We start from the raw sequence: 27,038 nt of genomic DNA, 5'->3' as shown, positions 1-27,038 counted from the left end.
CCTTTTTCCCCTTTACCACTGGACCTCTCCTCGGTCTTAATGAGGGGTGCAACAAGGTTCCACCCAAAATTGAGGATTCTTACAAAGGGAGAGATTAAAGCCCTTACAAGGGTCACCCGATTCATCCCCCATGAGGCTTGCCACCTGGACTGAATGTACGGCCAACTGATGTTTTAACTGTTTGATTTATTTTTTTTATGGCGGGCACACTGCCATTGCAGTGTATGCTGAGCACAAATGGTCAAATTTTTGACAAGCCCCTGAAGGACCAGTACTTGCTTAGCCATTGCTTCCAGACAGGCTTTTTGCTTTTTCCGCCTGGAAGTCTTGTCTTAAGGCCTGCAACTTATTCTGGACATAGGCTTGGGTTGCCGCCTGGTTAGTAATTTGCACTTTCAGTTGCTCAGTTTCCACTAGCTGTCGGTACACAGCTCTTCCCTTCTCCCTAATTCCTCTTTCTGCCCCAACAACATTTGATACCACATGGCTGCCGCAGTCCATATCAATCCCACAGTTGGCCTAGATTTTTACCCTTCTGCTTTTTATACCTGGCATACAGGTCTAACAAATCCTGCCAAGTATGCACGCTTCTTTGGAGCTCCGCCACAGAACCCCAGGGATTGTATTCCACTTTGGTGAGAGCCCTCTCCAATCGGGAGAGGTTCTTACCCCCCCCCTTTGAAAGAGGCAACAGGGTCCTGTCCCTTGTTGCTGCCTCCCCCCGTGGCCCCAAGCACCAGGGGCAGTGGGGCCTCAACCCTCGGACTGCCCACTCCACCCCTTCCCCCAAGCCCCCACCCTTCACCCGCCTCTTCTTCCCCCCTTCCTCCCCCTTTACTCCGCACACAGCGTCCTCGCTTCTCCCCCTTCCCTCCCCTGCCTCCTACCCGTGGCAATCAGCTGGCTTGCGGCATTAAGGAGGGAGGGAGGGACGGAGGAGCGAGGACATGGCGCGCGGGCTCCTCCTCCCTCCCCTGCCTCCTGAACACCACAAGCCAGCTTATTGCTGCGGGCAGGAGGCAGGAAAGGGAGGGAGGGAAGAGCGCTGCATCCTTGCTCCTCCCCCCACCCTCCTGCCCACGGCAATCAGCTGGCTTGCAAGGTTCAGGGGGCAGGAGGGTGTGGGAAGGAGTGAGGACTTGGCACACAGCCTCCCTCCTCCCTGCAGCAATCAGCTGGTTTGTGGCGTTCAGGAGGCAGGGGGAGCCTGCACACCGAGTCCTCGCTCCTCCCCCCTCCCTCCTGAATGCTGCAAGCCAGCTGATTGCTGCGGGCAGGAAGCGGGGGGAACAGGGGGGAGGCACTGATCCGTGGGGTCTGCCGGCAGGCGGGAGGCGCTGTGGGGTGGGGGCGTAGGGGAGCTGATAGGGGGCTGCCAGCTGTGGAGAAAGCAGGCAGCCAAATGATGTTATAGCGAAGCATTGCACAACTTTAAATGGAGAAAGTTCTGTAATTGAGCAGGGACATAAGATCGAAACAACATTAAACAAGAGGACGTTAAGTGGGGAGTTACTATATCAGACTGTGTGCAATGACCTTGGGCTGGAGTCAGCTCCTTATCTTCGTGTTTAGCTGAAACATCAAGTTAACCCGTTCCTTTCTCCTTTCCTCCCCCTTCGGCCTTTCGGCGCCTGTAAAGAAATCTTTTGTTCTGCATTTATACCTTTTACCCTTCCCAAAATTCTTTCCAATACATACAACAGCATTAGTATATGAGGTGTGGGGGCAGCCATCTTGTGATCAGTAACAGTTCCTAGGAGTGGAGTTTGACAAATTAAACTTTCCATGGTTTTCATTATCCTACCTGTGTATCTTCCCTTCCAACCCTGTATTATAGGATTTGTTTTTCAAAATCTGTCGCTCTGAGGGCTTCCCTCTACCCCAGCTTTTCCTTCCCTGATGATATGCCCTGACCCTACACACAGACCCAGTTTCCAGCAAAATATTTGCTATTAAGCATTACTCCACTTCCAAAACCAGGCCACTTTGTTCACCTATGAAAATAGACGAATTCTTCTGTGCTCTCATTGCTACATCAAGCCTTCACCCACACACTTGAGTACGGTTCAGTTTAAAGTTGAATCACAGGCGCTGGCTCTAGGGGTGCTGTCACACCTCCTGGATTGCACTGGTTTCTGTCATATACATGGTTTACAGTTCGTTCCAACAGGGATGAAAGAGATTTAGGCCCAATGTTCATTTAGCCCTTGGCCTCTCTACTTATGCTGCCCAGAAGGTGAAACCTGCTGTCAAATGAGGTGGTGGTTTGGGGGATATGATTACCCATTTGCCTGTACCTGGGTCACTTAAAATAGCTATGATCTATGAACAATCTGGTGTATGAGGGTGCTTTACCAATCACATATGCCATCCTCTCACCTTTTTCTGCCCTGCCCCATCACTTCTTTGGGTCACCTTGTCTTCAGGTTAACAGACTTAAGATGTCCACTTCTGGCTATTTAATGGGGATGTTAAGAAGCATATGTTTCCATTATTTGAATATTGTGTTTGCTTTTCTGGATTTATCTCCCCATCAAAAAGACAATGAAAATTATATAAGAAGGAAAGCTGCTCTGAACACTCTGGACAGCCACAGAATAAAAAACATTTACTGACAAGAATATTTATTTGGGGGATGGGTAGAAGGTCTGAGCTAGCATTATGGGAGCCCACAGTCAGCCTGAAAACACACTGTCTACTCTGCTTTAATAATATGTCAACCGCCACAAGAACTTTACAGGAAAACACGAAACCATGAAAGCAGAATTACATCTGATTGCCAATCTCTTCCACTAGGTTCCTGTGCAGGGAGCCTTGTTTTGAGCAAGCTGGCCAGCATTTGTAACAGCACAGCAACCAGCGGCATTGGTATCACAGAGCCCAAGAACAGCACCTGCCCCTCTCCTTGGAAAGAAAAGTTACATGTTTTATGGGGGGGAAAGTGGCAGAGTGCTGAATCTGCAACAGTGTGTAATTTCAGGGAGGTTATACCAAGTACAACATTTACACACCACTAAAATGTGAAAATATGTTTGAGGGCACCCACTACTAATATAACACAATGGAAGGCAGAATAGGTCCATTTCAGTTGTGTCCTCTCAAAATTTCTTACTTCCTCTGCACAGTTTAGAACAATGTCCAATACCACGCTTTACAGGGTGTGGGGACAGGGAAGGGGTGTTAGCACAACAGGAAGAAACTCACTTATAATCAAATGTAAGAAAAGAAAGGCGTATTTCTCCCCTTCCCAAAATCATCACAGTCTTTGAGACTCCCTCACTGGCATCTGGAAAGCAAAGAGCCAAATACCTGCTACTCCAGAGGCCTGGTTTTTGGTAAAGATTCCTGTATTCTTCATCAGCAAACCAAGAAAATGTAGCTATGAAAGTTCTCGGCAAACTGTCTGTGAAAGGCTGGGACTGCCATATAATTCCTCTCTCGAGTGTTCACACCCAGCCTCACTGGCAGTGCACTTTTAAGCACAGTATCTCTGCTCCTTTGGCAGTCACATATCATCAGACTCCAAACTGAGGTTTACTGGTGAAGAGAATGTGACAGAGCATTCCAGAGCCTGTACCCCCTTCCCACCCTCCTGCCCCAGGAGACTCTGGCGACAAGTTGATTACACTGTTCATCAAGAGAAACATACGTTTCAGAGTAAGCACCCTGCACTTAGCACGTCAATTTGGTGAAATAACCGAGTATTTAGGGGAAACTATATAATCAGCTCATGTCATTCCTATGCTTAATCTCCCCATTTACACAGTGTTTAGTAGTTCAAGCACCAGGCAATAGCTCCCTGCTCCAAGGTATTAGTGAGGGGAACTTAACCCACTGCCCAGCACCCTAGGCCACATATTTCCAAACACTAGGCTGTTATTACATTACATGTAATAATAATATTACATTATTACATTGTTTGCCTGAGGGCAATCTTTTAGTGTCACTTCTCCACAGCGAACCTTGGCAGTATTTGCCCAATGTGAAGTGACACCAGGAGAAAAGAATGATTGGAGAGATTCCAAGATAAGTCACAAGAGAGGAAAACACCTTACATAACTGTTGTTCTTCAAGATGTGTTGCACATGTCCATTCCATTCTTAGAGTAACCACACCCTGTGCACAGTCATCTAATTTTTCCCCACAGTGGTACCCACTGGGGCAGCTGGAGCACACTTGGAGTGCTGGTATAAAGGGCCCAGGCACCCCAGAACCCCCTCAGTTCCTTCTTCCCGGACAACTCCAATGCAGAGGATTAAGAGGGTGGATCGTGGAATGCACATGTGTGACATCTTAAATAACTATTACAGAAGGTTAGTACTGTACCTGTTTTTCTTCAAGTGATTGCACATATGGACTTACGCATTAAATGTTGCCAATCTTGTTGAATGCTCAGTTACTGTGCTCCAGGGGAAAATCCCAGCCAGATCACGACATACACAATTATTGGAGGCTATCCACGATGCAATTTTCTGTGAAGAGATTGGGAGGCCCTTCCTCCTGTCTGCAATGGTCATGAATAGTTAGGTTGACAAATGGAGCTGTTCAGTCCTGTCTGTAGAATGTCAAAGCCCTTCTACCATCCAGGGTGTGCAGGCGTTGCTCCTCTCTATTGGAAAGTGGCTTTGGGTGAAACATAGGAAAGTAAATCAACTGGTGAATATGAAAGTTAGAGATCACCTTCAAGAGACGTCTCAGATGAGGGTGCAGATATACTTTGTCCTTAAAGAAAATTGTGTAAGGAGATTTCAACAGCAGACCGCACAGCTCAGCCACTCTCCTGGCTGAAGTGATAGATGTAATAAGGAGCACATGGCTAAAGACTCAAACGAAGCCCCATTAGTTTTGACAAAACTAAGTCCAAGTCCCAGGGAGGAACAGGTTCCTTTATCTGTAGGTACAACCTTTCCAGGTTTACAAAACCTTACAAAAGTTCATTGTCATAGTATTAGAAAATACAGAACAGTTGTCCACATTAGGATGGAAATATTGCTGCCAAATAGACCTTGATAGAACTAGCTGGCAGTGACTGATGTTTTAGGTGAAACATATCAAGGATATATCTGTGTAGGAGTGGAACAGAAGGGGAAAGTGTAACAGAGTTTGTTCGATCAGGGTAGTAGGAAAGCGTCTCTGATGGAATCCGGACTATGATCTTGTGGGGAACAAACTGATGGCATTTCATGTTGGCTTTGGTTGTGAACTGGTCTACCTAGGGATTCCCCCACTGCTGGAAAATGCACCTGGCTACATCCAAGCAGAGACTACTCATGGTGACTCATAACCCATCTGCTTAGGTGGTCTTCAAGCTTGTTCTGGTCAGGTAAGAGGCTCTGAGATTGAACTGGCAATGCAAAAGTTCCATAGGTGAACTGCCTCTTCACAAAGTGGTGATGAGCAAGCTCTTCCTGCCTGTTGAGGTAAAACGTTGCCTCTGCTTTATCTGTGAGAACAAACAAGATTTCTCTCTTGATCTGAGATAAGAAAGCCTGAAAGGCTAGGTGGACAGCCCTTACCTCCCTGAAACTGATATGTAGAGACTGGTCCCATGAGGACCATAAACGCTGAGTTTCAAGGGGACTGAGATGTGCCCCCAACCCCAGGGAAGACATGTCCATCACCAATGTCAGCAAAGATTGAGGGAGGACAAAGGCAACGCCTGCACATACACTGACTGGGTCTGTCTGCCAATCTAGAGAAGTCAATATTCAAGAGGGAACATTCAGCACAAAGTTCAGATGGCAACAACTTGGCAAATAAATGCAGGCCAGACAATTGAGTCCTGAGACGAGGTCTGAGCAGCTGTGACTGGGTGAGCCTTGAGATCTGCAACAAGTGATCACATTGTTTGGAACCTTGAGTCCGGAGGTAAAGCTCTAGCTTGAGCAGAATCCAGTACTGCTCCTTTAATTCTGTCCTCCGAACTGGACAAAGTTGATAGTGTGAAAAAGTTCCTCCTCTACCTTGGTGGGTCTTGCACATATAGGCAGATTTGCTCCCCTTGAAGCTTCACAGCAGCCATTAGTTTGGCCGTTTTTGTGAACCCACAGTCCAGGTCAACTCCTCCTGTGTCTGACCAGGAGCTGAGAGGTTTGGGGGGAACCCGGGCCCACCCTCTCCTCCAGGTTCCAGCCCAGGGCCCTGTGAACTGCAGCTGTCTAGACTGCCTCCTGGAACAGCTGCACAACAGCTACAACTCCCTGGGTTACCTCCCCATGGCCTCCTCCCAACACCTTCTTTATCATCACCGCAGGATCTTCCTCCTGGTGTCTGATAATGCTTGTACTCTTCAGTCCTCCAACAGTATGCGTTCTCACTCTCAGCTCCTAGCTCCTTACAAGCGCACCACAAACTAAAGTGAGCTCCTTTTTGAACCCAGGTTAGCCCTGATTAGCCTGCCTTAATTGATTCTAGCAGCTTCTTGATTGGCTGCAGGTGTTCTAATCAGCCTGTCTGTCTTAATTGTCTCCAGAAGGTTCCTGATTGTTCTGGAACCTTCCCTGTTAAACCTTACCCAGGGAAAAGGGACCTACTTAACCTGGGGCTAATATATCTGCCTTCTATTACTCTCCTGTAGCCATCTGGCCCGACCCTGTCACAATCGTTAGACCCAGAGCTGCAAAAGCTGACTGGATGAGAGATATCCTTGCCAGTACCTAAGCCCTGGAACGGCCTGTAACTATCCAGTCATACAAGAAAGGGTAGGCTTGTACTCCTGGCCCCATTAGGAAAGCAGCTATCACTGTCAGACATTTTGTGGAAACTTGGGGAGATGCTGTCAGGCCAAAAGGCAGCACAGTGAGCTGCTGATGAGAGCGTTTCACTACCAACCTGAGATACTTTCTATGACCTTAATAAATCACCACATGAAAGTAGACACCTTTTAAGTCGAGGGCAGCATTCCAGTCTCCAGGGAGGGAATAATGGAAGCCAGGGTGACTATGCAAAACTATCTTTTTGATATATCTGTTGAGCTGGCACAGGTCTAAAATTGGCAAGTGACCCTTTGCTTTTGGGATTACAAAATAACAGGAGAGAACCCTTTCCCTCTGTGAAACTGAACCCTTTCCCTCTCCCACCCAAAACAGAGTCTGAACCTCCTGGAGGAGGAGCTCCTCATGAGAGTAGTCCCTAAAGAGGGATGGGAGGGAAGGGGGAGAGGAGCAGAAATAAATTGGAGGGTATATCTCACTTCCACAGTGCTTAATACTCATTAGTCTGAAGTAATCTGGGACAAAGCACTGAGGAAGCGGGAAAGACAGTTTGCAAACACCGGGGAGATAGAATCTGGCATCCTGGAAACTAGTATGGCACCCTCAACTGACTCCAAAACGCCTATTTAGCGCTCCTCGGTATCTGGATGGAGCAGGCATTGACATAGATGCAGGAGGAGGAGGTGGCCTGTGTCTATAACCTCTACTCTTCTTTCTTTGTAAGTCCTGATGAGGAGCAGGGGCAGAGTATCAGTGGTCTGCTGCAGGCAAAAATGTTTCCTGGACAGGGCCAGAGTATACAACACCAAAGACTTTAAAGTCAGCATAGAATCCTTCAATCCATAGAGCTTAGAATCTGTTTGCCCTGAAAAAAGTGAAGACCCTTCAAAGGACAGGTCTTGAATTGTTTGTTGGACATCATGTGGAAGCCCCAACGACCGCAGCCAAGAGCTCCTGTACATGGAAACCACAGAAGCCAGGGTCCTAGCAGTCTACCACACATGTAGTCCAACATGCAGTGAAGTTCTCACTATGAATTTCCCCTCATCAACTAAAGAAAATTCCTGTCCAGTGTCCTCCAGCAACATGTCCTTAAACTTTAACATGGAGTCCAAAATATTACAATGTCCCAAAAGGTTTGTTGGTTGGCAATTTTGAGTTGCAACACTGCAATAGAATAAACTTTTCCACCCAGTAAATCTATTGTTTTTTAGCTTTTCCTTTGATTTGGAAATTGCCACCTGTTGGCCCTGTCGTTCCCTTCCACTGGCCACTGACTCCACCAAACAATCCTGGGGCGGGGGGACGGGACATAATATTAACATTTGGTCCTTTTCTGAGAAGGGAGGAAGGGACAAAGGAGCCTGCCAGAGTGGCTTCATGAGCTCCAGAATTGCTTCATTAACAGGTAAAGACACCTGCAATGGCCTGGTTGTGGCCAAAATGTCACTATGGTGATGGGAGGACTCCTTAACTTCCTCTACCTGGATCCCCAAACCTGAGGCAATCTTCTTCAATCCTTGGTGAGCTCTATAATCATCGGGAGGGGGTGAAATGCCCCATGAGGAAACTGTCTCATTAGGAGAGGAGGAGAATGAAGCCAGCACAGGCTGAGGATGCCCCTCCTCTGCTAGCTATCCAGCAGGCTCTTCCTGAACTACCTCTTCTGCTCAGCATCAGGACCTGTAACAGGCTCAGAAACAGGTAGTGCCTAGAGAGCAGACTCCCCATGCCTCTCCAAGGACACAGAGCAGGACCTGGAAACTGGGAAAATTCCCACAAGTTCCAGAAGGGCCACTGGACCAGCAGTGAGCCCCAGTGACTCCCTGGCCACATGCTCTTTCCCATTCCAGCTGTAGGATCTCGAGGCAACTCAGGGTAGTAATGCCTAGGTGGGGTAGCATGACTGGCTCTGAGGCTGGGAAACATAGGAGGCCATCTCTGATGCAGAGGCGTCTGAATCACACTCGGCTGACCACACAGGGGCTGCTCTCAATGGTACCAGAGACTAGTGCGTAGAGCAGCCAATATTGCAGGCTTCCCTTTCAATGCACCGATGGGCATGAAGTCTAAGGCACAGGAGACTCTCACTGCACTGAGTTCTGCACAGACAATACTGGCGACCCTCTGTCTGCCATTACCAGAAGCACAGTCTTCTGCACTACCAGGGACATCAGTACCGATAGGCTCAGCGTATCTCTTGCTGACACAAAAGCCTTTGACATGGTCTTGTAGATGGAGCATTCAGCAAGTTTCAGCGATAGCTAGAGTGGCAGGGGGATTGAGGATTGATATTTTAGGGACAGTGGAGGCAAGTGTATTTGTATACTGGAGGGAAAGAAGCAAGAGGACAAGGACAGGTAAAACGAGGAGGACAAGGAAAAGGCTGTGAGTAGGGAACAGGGATGCCAAGAGAGGACTGGGGTCACGGGGCAGCTGGAGGGGTTTCAAAGAGAAAAACAAGTGCAAAATCTGCCAGTGAAAGGGAGAGGGAGGAAGGAGTGTTGCGGAATTGTGATGGCCCTTATCATAGAATCATAGAATATCAGGGTTGGAAGGGACCTCAGGAGGTCATCTAGCCCAACCCCCTGCTCAAAGTAGGACCAATCCGCAACTAAATCATCCCTCCCCATCTCCTCCTGGTGCATGGGGGAGGGAAATCAGAAAAATCTTGCATGGAGGGCACAGGAAGGAGTCAGAGATTGCACATGTGATAGGGATTGCGAGCTGGGGATTCAATGACAGTGGAGAGGCAGTGCTGTTCAGCCAGCGATACAGTAGAACTAAAGAAGGAAAGAACAATTTTGCAGCAGAGGACATCCATGTTGTCTTGAGACTCTCTCCAGTGACAGTCACTGACATGAGAGCAGGTGTGGTGAAAGCTGAAGCTGGCAATGAGGCAGGTTTAGGGTTTTGGAACAGACATTTGGGGGGAAGGAGAGGTGAAGGAATCAAGTGTAGAGAGAGCAGAGTGCAGTGAACTAACAATGGAGTCTACGGAGGCGGAGGAGAGGGAACAATAAAGGAGTTGAGAGCGGTGGAGAATAAGAGATTAGATCACTGAAGTGTTAGTAGAGGGGAAAGAGGCAATAAGGAAGAAGTGATGGGGTAGCGTTTGGAGAGAGTCACCACTCCTGAGAGATCAGGAAAGGAACACTTGAGCTAAGGTAAGGTCAAGCAAGTGGCCACTTTGGCACGTAGGAGAGGTTGAAAGTCAAAAGAGAAAATGAAGGCAAAGAGGAGGAACAGCTTATGGGTCAGAGGGGGCATCAGCATGAAATTTGAAGTCACCAAGTATGATGGGGGGGACTATGGGGAGAGGAATAAAAAAAGTTAGGTGTCAAAATCAGAGAGGGTAGGGGAGATGGAGACGACAGCTATCTGGGGAGGGACAGCAGAGGAGTATATAATTGAACGTGATTTGAACAAGGAGATATAGTATAAAGAATGGGGTAGAAAATACAACGTCTGTTGGAAAACTATTATATAAATTGATGGTGCACTATCACCGAGGGCATTGTGTTCAGTTCTCTTTACCCTACCTCCAAATAAGATATCACAGAAATAGGAGCCTAGAGACAAAATTGGTTAGAAGCATGGAGAGACTAAAGATAGGGAGCGTTTAGAGAGGAGATAAAAAGAGGCAGCAGAGGTATGCAAAATAATTAATGGTCTAGGGAACATAAGCCAGAAAAATTCCCACTTACACGCTCTCAGTCAAGAACTATTCGACATTGGTGAGGCCTCATCTGGAGTACTGTGTCCAGTTTTGGGCCCCACACTACAAGAAGGATGTGGATAAATTGGAGAGAGTCCAGCGAAGGGCAACAAAAATTATTAGAGGTCTAGAACACATGACTTATGAGGAGAGGCTGAGGGAGCTGGGATTGTTTAGTCTGCAGAAGAGAAGAATGAGGGGGGATTTGATAGCTGCTTTCAACTACCTGAAAGGGGGTTCCAAAGAGGATGGCTCTAGACTGTTCTCAATGGTAGCAGATGACAGAACGAGGAGTAATGGTCTCAAGTTGCAGTGGGGGAGGTTTAGATTGGATATTAGGAAAAACTTTTTCACTAAGAGGGTGGTGAAACACTGGAATGCGTTACCTAGGGAGGTGGTAGAATCTCCTTCCTTAGAGGTTTTTAAGGTCAGGCTTGACAAAGCCCTGGCTGGGATGATTTTACTGGGAATTGGTCCTGCTTCGAGCAGGGGGTTGGACTAGATGACCTTCTGGGGTCCCTTCCAAACCTGATATTCTATGATTCTATGAACTAGGGGACATTCCACTAAAAACTGAAAGCTCAAGCTCACCATGACTCAATTGAAAAGTTCAAGCTCAGCTCAAGCTTATCATGGCTAAAATAGCTCAATCTCCCCACCACCAAGTCCTCTCCACTAATGCTGTTCTCAATCACTGTGGACAAAACCACCATCCTGCCTGTCACCCAGGCTCATAACTTGGGGTTCATCTTCGACTCAAGGTCCTCACATCCGGGCTATATCTAAATTTACTGATTCTTTATGCAAAACATTTCTGAGATACGGCCTTTCTTATCCATCTACATGGCTAAAACGCTCATCATCTTGCATCTTGATAATGGCAACAACCTTTTCTCTGACCTTGACAAATGCAATCTTGCCTCGCTCATATCTATTCAGAATGCTGCTGCAAAAATAATATTCCCAGCTCATTGATTTAACCATGTTACCCTTCTCTTTGAATCCCTCCACAGATTCCCTTTCCTTCATCATAGCAAACATAAGCTACCTGCCTTCACTTCTAAGGCCTTTCCCAGGCTATTCCCATCCTATCTATCAGCTCTCATTCTGTTCGATTCCAACTTCCAGTTGGTCCATGATGCCAGCCTCCATCACCCACTTATTAAATTTTCTAACAAGCCCCTTCATGCTTTCTCCGACACTGCCTCTCACACTCAGGAGGAGCTCCCCAGAAACACCAGCAAAATTAATTCATTATCTCCTTCAAAACCCTCCTCAAATCTGTCCTTTACCATGAAAAGTTGGCTAGAAAGTTGGCTAGATTGTCGTGCTCAATGGGTAGTGATCAATGGCTCCATGTCTAGTTGGCAGCCGGTGTCAAGTGGAGTGCCCCAGGGGTCGGTCCTGGGGCCGGTTTTGTTCAATATTTTCATAAATGATCTGGAGGATGGTGTGGATTGCACTCTCAGCAAATTTGCGGATGATACTAAACTGGGAGGAGTGGTAGATACGCTGGAGGGCAGGGACAGGATACAGAGGGAACTAGACAAATTGGAGGATTGGGCCAAAAGAAATCTGATGAGGTTCAATAAGGATAAGTGCAGGGTCCTGCACTTAGGACGGAAGAACCCAATGCACAGCTACAGACTAGGGACCGAATGGCTAGACAGCAGTTCTGCGGAAAAGGACCTAGGGGTGACAGTGGACGAGAAGCTGGATATGAGTCAGCAGTGTGCCCTTGTTGCCAAGAAGGCCAATGGCATTTTGGGATGTATAAGTAGGGGCATAGTGAGCAGATCGAGGGACGTGATCGTCCCCCTCTATTCGACATTGGTGAGGCCTCATCTGGAGTACTGTGTCCAGTTTTGGGCCCCACACTACAAGAAGGATGTGGATAAATTGGAAAGAGTCCAGCGAAGGGCAACAAAAATTATTAGGGGTCTGGAACACATGACTTATGAGGAGAGGCTGAGGGAACTGGGATTGTTTAGTCTGCGGAAGAGAAGAATGAGGGGGGATTTGATAGCTGCTTTCAACTACCTGAGAGGTGGTTCCAGAGAGGATGGTTCTAGACTATTCTCAGTGGTGGAAGAGGACAGGACAAGGAGTAATGCTCTCAAGTTGCAGTGGGGGAGGTTTAGGTTGGATATTAGGAAAAACTTTTTCACTAGGAGGGTGGTGAAACACTGGAATGCGTTGCCTAGGGAGGTGGTGGAATCTCCTTCCTTAGAAGTTTTTAAGGTCAGGCTTGACAAAGCCCTGGCTGGGATGATATAATTGGGGATGGGTCCTGCTTTTGAGCAGGGGGTTGGACTAGATGACCTCCTGAGGTCCCTTCCAACCCTGATATTCTATGATTCTATGATCCCTACAAAACACTTGACAATGGTTAGGCCGCTGGTGTGCTGAGACAACAGCCTGTCCTGTTGACCAAGTCTCATTGTTTCTTTGTGCTCCCCCACTGGTCTGTCTGTACCCATCTGCTGTCTCTTGACTTATACTTAGATTGTAAGTTCTTTGGGGCAGTAGCTGTCTGTGGGTTTTGTTTGTACAGTACCTACCACATTGGAGTCCTGGTCACAACAACAATACAAATAATAATGAAATAAATAAAAGAGAACTAATTTTAAACAAATGAAAGGAGGTTTTTTTTAGTATGAACTATTAGAGTGAACTCACTGTCACAAAACCTCGATGATGAGATCATAGCAGGATTGATGTTTATATAGAATAATGAGAACATTTAAAGGATGTTTATATAGAATAATGAGAACATTTACAGGATGTTTATACAGGATAAAACACTAAGGTATATTCATCTTCACGCTTCACGGCTCATGATAACCACCAATTAACAGGGGCCAGGAAGAAACCTGCCCTATGGGCAGGTGTAGCAGGGTTCTTCTTTTGACCTACCCTATTAGTAAGTGCTGTAATCCTGCAGGGAGATACTGACTTATACTCTATGAATCATGTTGCAGGGGAGGCTCATTAACTCCACTCTGGTTAAAAAGAAGTGGGAGTGATACTCCGGTGAAAGGTCTAGGACAGAGAGGTCTCTTTAGAGAAACACTACCAACATGTAAACATGAGCTGAGGTTGGCATTTTCCTTATTATCTGAGTTATCAGTAAAGCCAAATTCCAGGGCTAGGGTATGTCTGGACTAAATACAGGGTGTTAAAATATTGTTCAGAGGAAAGTGGGCATTTAATCTGCTTGCAGCAGATTATTCCATCATTGAATATTACAGTTTCTTGCACCTTTCTCTGAAGTAATTGGTACTGACCCTGCTGGAGACAGGAAGTTGTAATAGATGTAATAAATTAGATCTGAGGTCTAACCCAGTGTGGCACTTCCTAAATTCCTACCCCAAGACATCTAGTTTGCTATTCGATGTGCTCTTGCAATAGCACATCATACTCACCTCCTCTGTGACGAAATGTGTCCAAAATACCTGTGCTTTATAGGTGGGTGTAAAAATGGAAAGCAATGCACCACTCAAAGGGGGAACTCACTCATAAAAATGGGATTTGGAAATGGACAGGAACGTGCAGTCTCGATTGGCCTTGATGGTGAAAATGAGAGGTTCCCCAGTAAGGACGGCTAGTTGGCCTACTATTTCCCCCGGATGGGTGATGAAAAGACAGGTCTCCTCCTCAGAGTCTATCTTCCGCTGGTACACATGAAGCAAACCCGAGATCACAAACTGGATGTTGACATCCTGAAAAGGACAGAGAGAGAGTCCTTCATTATAAACCCTCCTGGATTTTAAACCAACATTAATTGTAACAGTACTGCAATGACTGATGTGTTTGCTGTGGGGCTCTATGTAGCGTTAAGCACTTAGGCAATACAATAAGGCACATTCATGAATAATTAAAAGCATTTATTAATTCTGTAAACTGTTCCAGTCACAATATTGAAAATGGCTCTTTCTGACTGGGGCCATAATTGGGAGACCTCAAGAGGTAGAGATGACACAGAATTAATAGCAAAACTCTGTGAATAATGCTGTACTGTGACAAAACGGAATATATTAGCACTGGAAATTAGCAAAAATTTATTCCCTTAATTTGCATACAGTTACATATTTTCAAACAAACAATCTCCCAGTATTATTACAGAACAATATTATGCGCTGAATGATATGCTTGTTGCAAAATGAACTAATATGCAAAAAAGTCCGATAGTGTATTAATAGGAGAAGGCATTCTAATAAAACTGAGTGACATACATCATGCACTGAGGGTTGGGATTTTGTAAGCAGGTTATCTGGGCATTTGTAATGCATATTTTCCCAAGAAATTGTGTGCAATATATGTATAAACTTGAAACCAGATGAGAAGGATGCTAAATTTACATTGCAACTTTAGCTATGCACTCTTCCAAACAAAACAAAACCCATAATCTGTAGCTAAGATTGCTGTTGCTATTAAAAGAGCTCCTCTCCTCTTTAATTACAAAGGAAAAACTCAATACCATGCAAGGGAGAAAAGGGGGTGGGGGGGGAGTTTCCCTGCTGTCTGTGTTTGCATTGCAATTCTGAGCCTCTGCACCAAGATGGCTAAGCGCCTACCAATTCCTCTTGATCTTGTTCAGCTCCCCATTCAAGAGGCAACAGAACCATAGAAATGTAGGAGTGGAAGGGACCTCAGTAGGTCATCTAGTCCAGCCCTCTACACTGAGGCAGGACTAAGGATTATCTAGACCATCCCTGACAGGTGTTTGTCTAACCTCTTCTTAGAAACCTCCAGTGACAGAGATTCCAGAACCTCTCTAGATAATTTGTTCCAGTCTTATAAATTAGGAAGATTTTTCTAATGCCTGACCCAAATCCTCCTCCCTACAATTTAAGCGCATTACTTCTTGTCCTCTCCTCAGTGGATATGGAGAACAATTGATCACCCTCTTCTTTATAACAACCTTTTATATACTTAAGTCCATTTTCATGTCCCCCCCTCAGTTTTCACTTCTCCAGACTAAACAAACCCAATTTTTTAGTATTTCCTTACAGGGTTATGTTGTCTAGGCCACAGACTGCCTGATGCGCGCTCTTCAACCCAACCTGTTTTAATCCAGATTATATGGCCCTTGTCACCAGAGTATCTGGGTGTTTCAGAAATCATAGAATATCAGGGTTGGAAGGGACCCCTGAAGGTCATCTAGTCCAACCCCCTGCTCGAAGCAGGACCAATTCCCAGTTAAATCATCAAATGTTTTAATGAGTGTATCCTCAGAATACCCCCCTGTTAGGTTGGTCATCTATCATTCTCATTTTACAGGGGGGGGGGGCATGAGGCACAGAGAGGTGAAGGTAACCTGTACAGGAAGCCTGTGGCAGAGGAACTGATCCCAGAACCCCCCAAACCCAGTCCAGGGCCACTCACCTCAACTCTAGTCCGCCTTTAGTCATACACTAAGTTCTTGACAGGACACCCACTATTTGAATAACGGGAGAGTAGTAATAATATCAAACAATTTTTAAGCAACAGGTTCACTTTTCCCTTATTGGAGGGCACTCACCTGGTCTCCCTGCCTTGATACCACAGTCCCAGCCGTAACTTGATGCAATGTTACTTTACCCTTCAGCAACAAGGGGTCCTGAGGGAAAAAAAGATATACACACACACAATTTAAACACCTGTGCAGATGCAAACTGAGGTGAAAATGAAGGCAGTACACAATCTACTGAACAGTAAGTAAGATTATAAATCCCTTGACCTTGAAGCTATAGGTCAAGTTCACACCTTACCATTTCTCTGCCAATATACATCTTCATAGGAATAATGTAGCTCTCTGTCTTCACATGCATAGATTTAGTCATTTCAGTGCTTTATTTAACTCCGATTTTGCCTCACTAAATATATACATTCTAGGCACTATAACTTAAGTGTATTTCTCCCACACCATACCCACTTCTATGAATATGCATTTAACACAACATTAACATTAATAGTAGTCAGTTTCAGTACTTTTGGCTAGTAAACAGCAAGCAAAAAAACTGTAGCAAGTTTTACAATGGATTACAGGTACCCTTTAAAATTTCCTCCCACGGATCTCAAAGCCCACAGCACAATACATAGGGTAAGTGCACGATTTAAAAAAATAGTTGGGGAATGCTAGCAAGAGGTCTGCACCAATTTCTATGTTTCTGCTTGCGGTTTGTACAGAGCACTGACCTGGCACCCAGGAGACCTGCATTCTATTCCCAGTTCTGTCAAAGGCTCATTGAGCAACCCCAAGTCACTTCACTTCCCTGTGTCTCAGTTTTCCAGTGGTAAAATTGGGATTAGTGATACTCACCTTCATTGTAAAGCACTGAAATCTGCCAATGAAATATGCAATAGAAAAAGCTGATAATTAGAATTACTTATTCAAATGCTCTGGATTCATGTTAACTTTGCCTTTCTCAATATTTATTCTCTCAACCTACCTTGAAATGTCATCTACATGTGCTGCTATAACTGAATTGAAAGGTGGCCTCTCTCTGTTCTCCAAATGCCTCTCTCCTCCTCTGCTGAAAAGTTTCTCAGTAACCTTACACAAAACATCTTGATGAATCATAAGAAATATTCCTATGCCTCCTACTGAAACACCACTGTGGGATGGGAGGGGAGATTTTTCTTCTCTCCCTCTCTTTAGTGATGGAACAATCATAGGTGCTGTTCTAAATATCTTTGCACACATAGCAGCAGACTTCGCAGGTTGAGTGCAAAGATCAAACTAGGAGAGATCTTTCAAATTAGATTGGTTCCCCTCTTCCCTAAAAAGATGCATATTAACTGAATCCTCCAATCTCTCTCCTGTCCTTTTCCTATTAGACTCAATCATGAAAAGCAGCTGCTCCCATCTCATGTTCTTTTCCCTATAGGAACATGCCAAGTCAGGTGCCATTATTAAAGCACCCAAAAATACAGAAACTATCAACAAAGCTGTAGGAGGCACCACTGACTCAGCCAATTACAACAGCAGAGGCTCAGAGGGACAGGTGTGTGTGCCGTTGTCACGCAGCATTGACAAATGGCTGAGCCACTCTTCTATGTTGCAAAAAGAAAAGGAGTACTTGTGGCACCTTAGAGGCTAACAAATCTATTTGAGCATAAGCTTCTGTGAGCTACAGCTCACTTCATTGGATGCATGAAGTGAGCTGTAGCTCACGAAAGCCTATGTTCAAATAAATTTGTTAGTCATTAAGGTGCCACAAGTCCTCCTTTTCTTTTTGTGAATACAGACTAACATGGCTGCTACTCTGAAACCTCTTCCATGTTGCTGATTAATCTACTAGGCAGATTTTGCCAACTTTGTTCAATTGTGGCAACACCTTAATCTGAATAGTCCCACTGAAATCAATAGGGCTATTTGCAGTATTCAAAGAGTATTCGTCGCGGGTAAGCATGGCAGAATGTGTCCCTCAATCACTATCCCTGTTGCACTAGGAAAACAAATACAGCAAGAGTGTTAACTTTTTAGTATGGCAACTGTTACTCTAACTTGCTTTGCATTTCCATTATCTGAAGAAGGAGGGTGATACATGAAAGTTTAGTTACTTCTATTTTACCGAATTAAAGCAAAGAGCTAGGTTGCTCCCTACAACTGGAGCTTGTGGAAAGATTGTCGAGGGGGGTAAAATGTTTAAACACTTCATTTCAACAGCGTTTCAATTCATTTAGATTATTTTATATTTAATATATAAAATTAAAAATGAAATTAATTAAAACAACACTATTGAAACAAAACATTTTGATGGTCCAGAATTGAAATTTTTGCAAATTTTCATTTCATGGAAAATTTTGAAAATTTCAGCTTTTTGTTCCAAATTTAAAAAAATATTTTTTTTTTGAAATGTCAGAACTTCTCATGAACAGAAATTCCAGTCCCTGAAAAACTGTACTTATAACCCATCTTTGTTTGTCTTTTTGATCTTTGACTACATTTGCACTATTACCACTGCTATTTAGGAACACATTGCCAGATGTTGCCTGATCTTTTTCGAAGATTAATAATATTTGTATTAATTGCCAATTGATCACAAGGTTCTAATCCCAAAATCAGGCTACCTAGAACTATAACCAATGAGTTTAATATCTTGCATTTAATATCTCAGGGCGTATGGCAAGGACACTTATACTGTTGGCAAAGTAAAGCCTTCAAGATTTTTATTAAAATAAGGAATAAAGCCAGAAAAGCTCCAAGTCCCATAAAAAGATAGGATTAATACTGTATTGGGGATATCTGTGGTATTATTCTTTGCATAATCTCTTAGATTTGCATTCTTATACCCTTTCTTGAGGACCTGGTGGTAAGAGATAAAGAACCAGCCCTGTCTCTGGCATGCCAAATGAGTCCAATGGTTCAGGTTCCTCACTACCCAAGATTGATGGTAGATAACGATAGAGCTGAAGGGTCAAATGATGGATGGCTAACAATGATGGAAAACGTCTAGCCTCTACATGGTGGTTTGTCCTATTATAGGGCCTGAGCAACATCATGAATATTCATGCTTATGCTCAGCCTTCCATGGCCAAATACAGCTTCCTCATCCTATCACATTGGGGTACACTTATCCTATAGGTTAGCATATTAATTAATACATATTAATGCCATTTAACTCATTATCATACCAGTCACTTCTTGCTCAAGCTATGTTACGGTTATCACTGCCATGTTCCTCCGGTTGCTGCTTACCGTTAGGTTTCAACTCCTGCCCTTGAGCAGGCCATTCCTAGTTCCCCAAAACCTAAAGAGTAACAGTCAGACCATTTATCTATGCAAAAGGTTGCATGTCTACTATACTTGACTACACTTATGCTAACTTGCTTAAGGTAATGTCTTTCAGGATACAGGCCTGTAGGTTCCTTGCATTACAGCTGAATATAGTGAAGGCAAGCCAACCCTCTGGGCTACACAGACTGGATCCAATCTGTAGTCCATTTCACGTGGTGTCCTGTCTCTGACAGTGGCCAGACCAGCTGCTCCAGAAGAAGATGCAAGAAACTCAGCAGTAGGCAAATGTGGGATCTGTCCTAAATAAAGTTTCTTGCACTAAAAATGGTACTTAAAAAAAAAAAGTTCTGTGTTTGTACAGTGCCTAGCACAACGGGCCCTTGTCCATGACTCTACCTCCTAAGTGCTATAGTAATATAAACATCAAATAATAATCAATTGAGCGTTAGCGGTTCTTGCTGCAGAGAAGAAAGCATGATCTGCTTCTAAATAAAATAAACCAGTGTTGCCCACACTGGGCTATAGCAGGTCTGTCTAGATAAAAGAAGCTACCAAGTAAACTGACAGCTTGTGTTTCAAAATTTCCACTGACCACAATATTCTAATATGCTTGGAGTAAGTGAATAATTTAATTACTGACATACTGACTGAACCCCAAACCCTGGGTGGGAATAGGGAAAGGCATATCATTTCTCTGCACTGATAATTATACTATCACTTAGTTCAGACAAGAGCAATGTTTCCAAAGAGGAGCTCACTCCAATGCAATAACAGAAGGAACAACAAATTCTGGAGTGAAAGTGGCCAGTGACTGGCAATAGTACTACATATTTTTATTTGAAAATTCCACATGATGGATGAGCGAACATCTGTGGTCTTGTGAGCTATTGTTGGCAAAGAGGAGGCTGAGTATGAAGGCCTGGGGTTCAACAAACTATGAGGAGAAAATAGGAAGGGATGGCAACAAAGAAAAGAGTTTCCCAAAAAGTTCTCAGACAAGTTACTAGGCTAGTCCCAACCTTCCTAGAAATAACCCAACTAGGATACAGAATGGATACTGAGAGAGCCAAGGGAAGCAGATGTTGGAATTGTGTGATGAACAAAAAACAAAAAGGTGGTATTTTTATCAATTGCAAACTTCTTTCCTTTCTGGAGGAAGAGGCTTTAGGACTCAAAAAGTGACTGTGAGAAACTCGATGAAGCAGAGAGGTTGGAAACATCAGAAAAAGCAGCTTACGACAACAGCTGAGATAGATATGGAGGAGCAAAAGAATGTGGCAACAAGCAAGAGGAGCAGAAGGGAAACGTATTGAACTTTCCAGCCAGCCTGCTGGCCAACAAGGCGTATTTCTGCATGGGAGGAAAAGGCAGTGATTGAGAGCAGGCCAGTGGCTTGAACAGAAGCATGGAGTAACATGAAGCCTCCACAAGAAGAGAAAAAAGAGAAATGTAACACAGGCCCACTGGCATCAACTGGCAAAAGGTTCACTGTTCTTTACAAGCGTCTCCTGTCTCAGACCTGACAAACTCACTACACCTAATACACCACTTTCATGGTATTTATCCATCAAGGGTAGCAATGTGAAGTCTCTACTGGAAGCATGTAACTTAATCAATATTCATTATCATTGAAAGATGTGTCTACACATAATATTTAAGGTAACTTTGCCTTATCCAATGAAAACTATGCCTTATGGTCTTGGAGTGAAAGTAAGTCACAAAGGAACCATACGCCTCAGTCATGGCCCTTTCAAGTGGGAGGGAGTTGTCAACCCTCCCTGGCTAGCCAATAATATAATGTATTGTTCAATTGTCCATTGTTGTAACAACACAGAAATGTCAATGAAAAACAGTCAAAGATAAGCTATAAACATCAAAACCACTTGGAGGTAAAAAGGAACATTATATCAGACAGGGATCACCCTATTGGTTAAAAGGAGTAATTCAGTGTATCACAGATTGGAAATAGACATTCTGCATCCATTCACTAAGGGGACATTTTGTTGAGCATGAGTGTTTCATGAAAGAATGGATCCTGGCTCATGGGAAGCCAGCCAGCTCTGCAACACACTGAAGCGGGGTGAAAAACCTACTTTATTAGCTAGGAAAGGCAACTATTCATAAGTGCAGGCCCTAGTTTGCCTTTAACGGTTTTATTTTGCAACTTGCAACAAAGCCCGTTGCCAACTGTGCCCACATATCTATTCAGGGGACACCATCATAGGGCCTAATCACATCAGCCACACTATCAGAGGCTCGTTCACCTGCACATCTACCAATGTGATATATGCCATCATGTGCCAGCAATGCCCCTCTGCCATTTACATTGGTCAAACTGGACAGTCTCTACGTAAAAGAATAAATGGACACAAATCAGATGTCAAGAATTATAACATTCATAAACCAGTCGGAGAACACTTCAATCTCTCTGGTCACGCAATCACAGACATGAAGGTCGCTATCTTAAAACAAAAAAACTTCAAATCCAGACTCCAGCGAGAAACTGCTGAATTGGAATTCATTTGCAAATTGGATACTATTAATTTAGGCTTAAATAAAGACTGGGAGTGGCTAAGTCATTATGCAAGGTAGCCTATTTCCCCTTGTTTTTTCCTACCCCCCCCCCCGCCCCCAGACGTTCTGGTTAAACTTGGATTTAAACTTGGAGAGTGGTCAGTTTGGATGAGCTATTGCCAGCAGGAGAGTGAGTTTGTGTGTGTGTGTGTGTGTGTGTGTGTCCGTCCGTCCGTCCGTCCGTCCGTCCCCCCGTCCGTCCCCGGGAAAAAAAAAGGGGGGGGGGCTGAGAAAGCCTGGATTTGTGCTGGACATGGCCCACCTTGATTACCATGCACATTGTAGGGAGAGTGGTCACTTTGGATGGGCTATTACCAGCAGGAGAGTGAGTTTGTGTGTGTATGGGGGTGGGGGGGTGAGAAAACCTGGATTTGTGCTGGAAATGGCCGACCTTGATTATCATGCACATTGTAGGGAGAGTGGTCACTTTGAATGAGCTATTACCAGCAGGAGAGTGAGTTTGTGTGTGTGTTTTTTGGAGGGGGGTGAGAGAACCTGGATTTGTGCTGGAAATGGCCCAACTTGATGATCACTTTAGATAAGCTATTACCAGCAGGACAGTGGGGTGGGAGGAGGTATTGTTTCATGTTCTCTGTGTGTATATAAAGTCTGCTGCAGTTTCCACGGTATGCATCCGATGAAGTGAGCTGTAGCTCACGAAAGCTCATGCTCAAATAAATTGGTTAGTCTCTAAGGTGCCACAAGTACTCCTTTTCTTTTTTCTCATTTTATTATAGGTGCTCATAAGTGCTGAGCACAATACAGGAGCAGGTTTCAGAGTAACAGCCGTGTTAGTCTGTATTCGCAAAAAGAAAAGGAGTACTTGTGGCACCTTAGAGACTAACCAATTTATTTGAGCATGAGCTTTCGTGAGCCACAGTTCACTTCATCAGATGCATACAGGAGCAGTGATTTAAGATAACACAGGTAAATTGGGGTACACTGTTCCTTTGGGAGCAGAGGATCCAGGATTTCTGTGAGTAGCCAGTTTCAGGGCTGGATATCACAGGGGAATACTTCAAGTGGATTTAGTTGCACCTATTGTTAACTTGCAAAATAAAGACAAGGCTGGCATAGCCCCGGGGACAGTGCTTGAGTGACTGAAAGGCTGGTGGTGTTAGGGAGCTGACACTCAGCTATCAGAGGCAAGACTCTCAAGCTAGAGGCAGGGGGTAACAAGGTGTCACAGCCCTGGGTACCCCAAGAACCATCACAGTAAGCAACCCTGATCCACAGTGAGGAACATGGGTAAACATCTCTGTGGCCCAAATAAAGAGAACAGGAGTCTGCCATCCAGGGCTAGCCATATCACAATAAGGGTGAGATGTCCCAAAGAATGCTCAGAATGGGAACAAATATCACCAAGTAAAGGAAAACTGGCTCAAGTCAAACCACTGCAAGGATCTGTGAAAAGAGGAAAGCAGTTATCTAGGAGATATGGTCACTAATGTACCTGGGTCCTGACCTACTGATGGCTTGAAGTCGGTGACCAGAGGCTTGAACTGGTAATGGACGTGAACTGGATGCCAGTGGAGAATGCAGGGGTAATAAATTACTTTTCAAAAAAATGAGTTTTCATGTAAGAGACTGATGTCAGACTGAAGCCCTGAATGCTCACGGCCTCTATTTAATCACAGAACAGGTACAGCAGGATTTCACTCACACACTGTCCCACCAGCATGCCTCTGTTGAGCCTGCAGGGTAGCCACAAAGGGTAAGAAAAAACAGTTTACTGTCCATAGCCCATCCTGCCTTTTGCCTCTCTATTAAGAGTACCAGCAAGTACCAATTACTATGAATTGTGAAGTGCTTCTGTGATATCCACAACAAGCTGGGCTGATACCACCAACCCATTTCCCAGAGGTCAGATAACCTCCAAGGCAAATGAAATACTAAATATTCTATAGCAAGCTCTACAGCAAAAATCAGAAGATACTAATTTGAGAATATTCATCTGGCCAGGTATATGGTCTTACCAGACACTACACCTGTAACCCACAGCTGCTGTGATAACCACAGTGTCACAAATTCCATTCTTTATAAGCCACTCTCCAGTCTGGTTGAAGAGGTGGAAGTAACAGCTTTTTCCCCAGCCAAGAGCAATATTCAGTTAAAAGGGAAATAAAGTTGGCATTTGCTTCACCAAGCCCATGTGGACAGCCTGGAAACTACCCATTTTCCCTGCTATGAGTCAGGCCCTATGTTTTAAGCACGACTGAAGTCACCTGGCAGGTTCACTCTTTAAATTATAGATTAAGAGAGAGGCTATTGTTTTAAACACACTAATTAACGGGTATAATTAGACTAGATGGCCTCTATCTGACATCATGAGAATAATGGGCGCATTCAACTTCCAGGCTATTATAACTATTTGAAACATTCAAACCGACTTTTGTTTTGCCTTGAAAGCAAAATGATAGGGCACGTTAAGAGTCCCAAAAGATAAGTCAATGCAGCTCTGCAGAGCTAAATTAAGTCTTCCATAAATAATAGTGCACAAGGCTACAAGAACTGAACTATTCAAGTTTCAGAGTAGCAGCCGTGTTAGTCTGTATTCGCAAAAAGAAAAGGAGTACTAGTGGCACCTTAGAGACTAACCAATTTATTTGAGCATAAGCTTTCGTGAGCTACAGCTCACTTCATTGGATGCATTCAGTGGAAAGAATGCATCCGATGAAGTGAGCTGTAGCTCACGAAAGCTTATGCTCAAATAAATTGCTTTGTCTCTAAGGTGCCACTAGTACTCCTTTTCTTTTTTTCAACTATTCAAATTAGCTTTCTTTCTCTCCTTCTTTCAGACACTGAGGTGTTACAATGTGCATTAATTTTAGAGCCCAGAATGTCTAAGTCCCAGCTATAGTTTGCAATATGCTGTGCTAGACTGCAAGAGCTCACTTGGTGACTAGCTGCTCAACTGAATTATTTCCTGCATTTGAGCTATGCCATTTGCACCCCAAGTTTGGCCCCCAGTTATGGTGGAAAGAAAGGTGACCCAGAGCTCTTTGTTTAAAAAGCAACTGCAACAGACATTTATTTTTGTGCTGCTAAGATAATTACTTTCAGAGCACCTTCCTTTGGAAAATTTCTAAGTGCTTTTCATACACTAAATGATTACACTTCACAACACCCCAGTGAGGTAGGGACGTATTAACTCCATTCATAACAAGGGGAAACCACAGCACAGAAAGACAAAGTGACTTCCCCAATGCCACATCTTGAGACAGGATCAGCTCTAGGACTAGGAGTCAGCTTTCCCAATTCCTATTCCCTGCTCTAGCCAGAGGATCTTGCTACCTCTCTCCCTAAAATATAAGTAGAAGGCAAGAATTTTTTCCTTTTCTATTAGAAATCAAAATCGCTCCTTAGCTTAAACTATTTTTGGTAGATACCATGCCCTTATGTTGAACTTTTGGATATTTTAGGGTGGCAGGAGAATATAACTCGGAACTCTAATACAGGGGTCTCAAACTCAAATGACCATGAGAACCACATGAGGACTAGTACATTGGCCCGAGGGCCGCATTACTGACACCTTCCCCTCGCTGCCCCTGGCCCCGCCCTCATTCCACCCCTTCCATGAGGCCCCGCCCCGCCTCTTCCCACCCCTTTCTTGCCCCCATTCCAACCCCTTCCCCGAAGTTTGCCCACCCCTGGCCCAGAGGTAGGCAACGCTGGGAGGGGGGCAGGGGCGTGCGGGGAGCTTGGTGGGCTGCAGGAAACAGGCCACGTGTTTGAGACCCCTGCTCTAATGCCAATATAGTACATGACTTTGTCAACACACAAAAATTGCATTGATTTAGCTAAATCAATTTAGAAACAGAGTTAATTAAATTAGTGCAACTCCCTGATGTGGAAACTCATGAACAGGTTTAAGAGTGCCTCATATCAAGTTAATGTTTTAGTGTAGACCTGGCCTTAATTAAGGTAAGGTAAGGCAACCCAACCACCTCACTCAGGGACATGAAAAATCCACAACCCTGAGCGACACAGGTTAGCTAACCTAAACCCTGGTGTAGAAAGTGCTAGGTCAACAGAAGAATTTTAGCTACTGCCTCTTGGGAAGGAGGATTAACTCCAGCAACAGGCGAACCCTCCCAACACTGTAGTAAGTATCTACACTGAAGCACTACAACGGGAGAGCTGCAGCTGTGCCACTGTAGCAGTTTAAGTGTAGACATAGCCCTGGTCTACATTACGAGTTTAGGTTGAATTTAGCAGCGTTAGATCGATTTAACCCTGCACCCGTCCACACGACGAAGCCATTTACTTCGAATTAAAGGGCTCTTAAAATCGATTTCTGTAATCCTCCCCAACGAGGGGATTAGCACTGAAACTGACCATGCTGGGTCAATTTTTGGGGTAGTGTGGTCGCAATTCGATGGTATTGGGCCTCCGGGACCTATCACAGAGTGCTCCATTGTGACCGCTCTGGACAGCGCTCTTAACTCAGATGCACTGGCCATGTAGACAGGAAAAGGTCCTTGAACTTCTGAATCTCATTTCCTGTCTGGCCAGCATGGCAAGCTGCAGGTGAGTGCAGATCTCATCAGCAGAGATGACGATGACGGTGTCCCAGAATCACAAAAGAGCTCCAGCATGGACCAAATGGGAGGTACAGGATCCGATCGCTGTACGAGGGGGTGAATCCGTGCTATCAGAAATCCATTCCAAAAGACGAAATGCCCAAATATTTGAAAAAATCTCCAAGGGCATGAAGGACAAAGGCTATAACAGGGACCCGCAGCAGTGCCACGTGAAACTTAAGGAGCTCAGGCAAGACTACCAAAAAACCAGAGAGGCAAATGGCCGCTCGGGATCAGAGCCCCAGACATGTCGCTTCTATGATGAGCTGCATGCCATTCTAGAGGGTGCAACCACCACTACCCCACCCCTGTGCTTTGACTCCATCAATGGATTATCATGCAACAGGGACGTGCATTTTGGAGACAAGGAAGATGAGGAGGAGGAGGAGGAGAAGGAGGTTGAAGATAGAGTGGATGGGAATCTGGGAGGCAGTGACCATGAGTTGGTTGAGTTCAGGATCCTGATGCAGGGAAGAAAGGTAAGCAGCCGGATACGGACCCTGGACTTCAGGAAAGCAGACTTCGACTCCCTCAGGGAACGGATGGGTAGGATCCCCTGGGGGACTAACATGAAGGGGATAGGAGTCCAGGAGAGCTGGCTGTATTTCAAGGAATCCCTGTTGAGGTTACAGGGACAAACCATCCCGATGTGTCGAAAAGAATAGTAAATATGGCAGGCGACCAGCTTGGCTTAACGGTGAAATCCTAGCCGATCTTAAGCATAA

General features: G+C 44.8%; 1 protein-coding gene across 6 annotated transcripts in view; it reads right to left on the bottom strand.

Annotated features, from left to right (window-relative positions):
• Positions 1–27,038, bottom strand: part of PNPLA7 (patatin like domain 7, lysophospholipase) — a 428,589-nt gene that overhangs the window by 285,364 nt on the left and 116,187 nt on the right. For all 6 annotated transcript variants that reach the window (XM_077836180.1, XM_077836185.1, XM_077836179.1 and 3 more), the window contains 2 exons: positions 15,956–16,033; positions 13,948–14,153 (listed from right to left, as the gene is read on the bottom strand). In XM_077836180.1, coding sequence (XP_077692306.1) covers positions 13,948–14,153; positions 15,956–16,033 — 284 coding nt within the window. The remainder of the gene's footprint in view (positions 1–13,947; positions 14,154–15,955; positions 16,034–27,038) is intronic.

The sequence above is a fragment of the Eretmochelys imbricata genome, chromosome 16 (genome assembly GCF_965152235.1).
Source record: "Eretmochelys imbricata isolate rEreImb1 chromosome 16, rEreImb1.hap1, whole genome shotgun sequence".
Lineage (NCBI taxonomy): Eukaryota > Metazoa > Chordata > Testudines > Cheloniidae > Eretmochelys > Eretmochelys imbricata.
The sequence above is the reverse complement of the archived record's forward strand: the minus strand, read 5'-3'. Positions and strand labels throughout refer to the sequence as shown.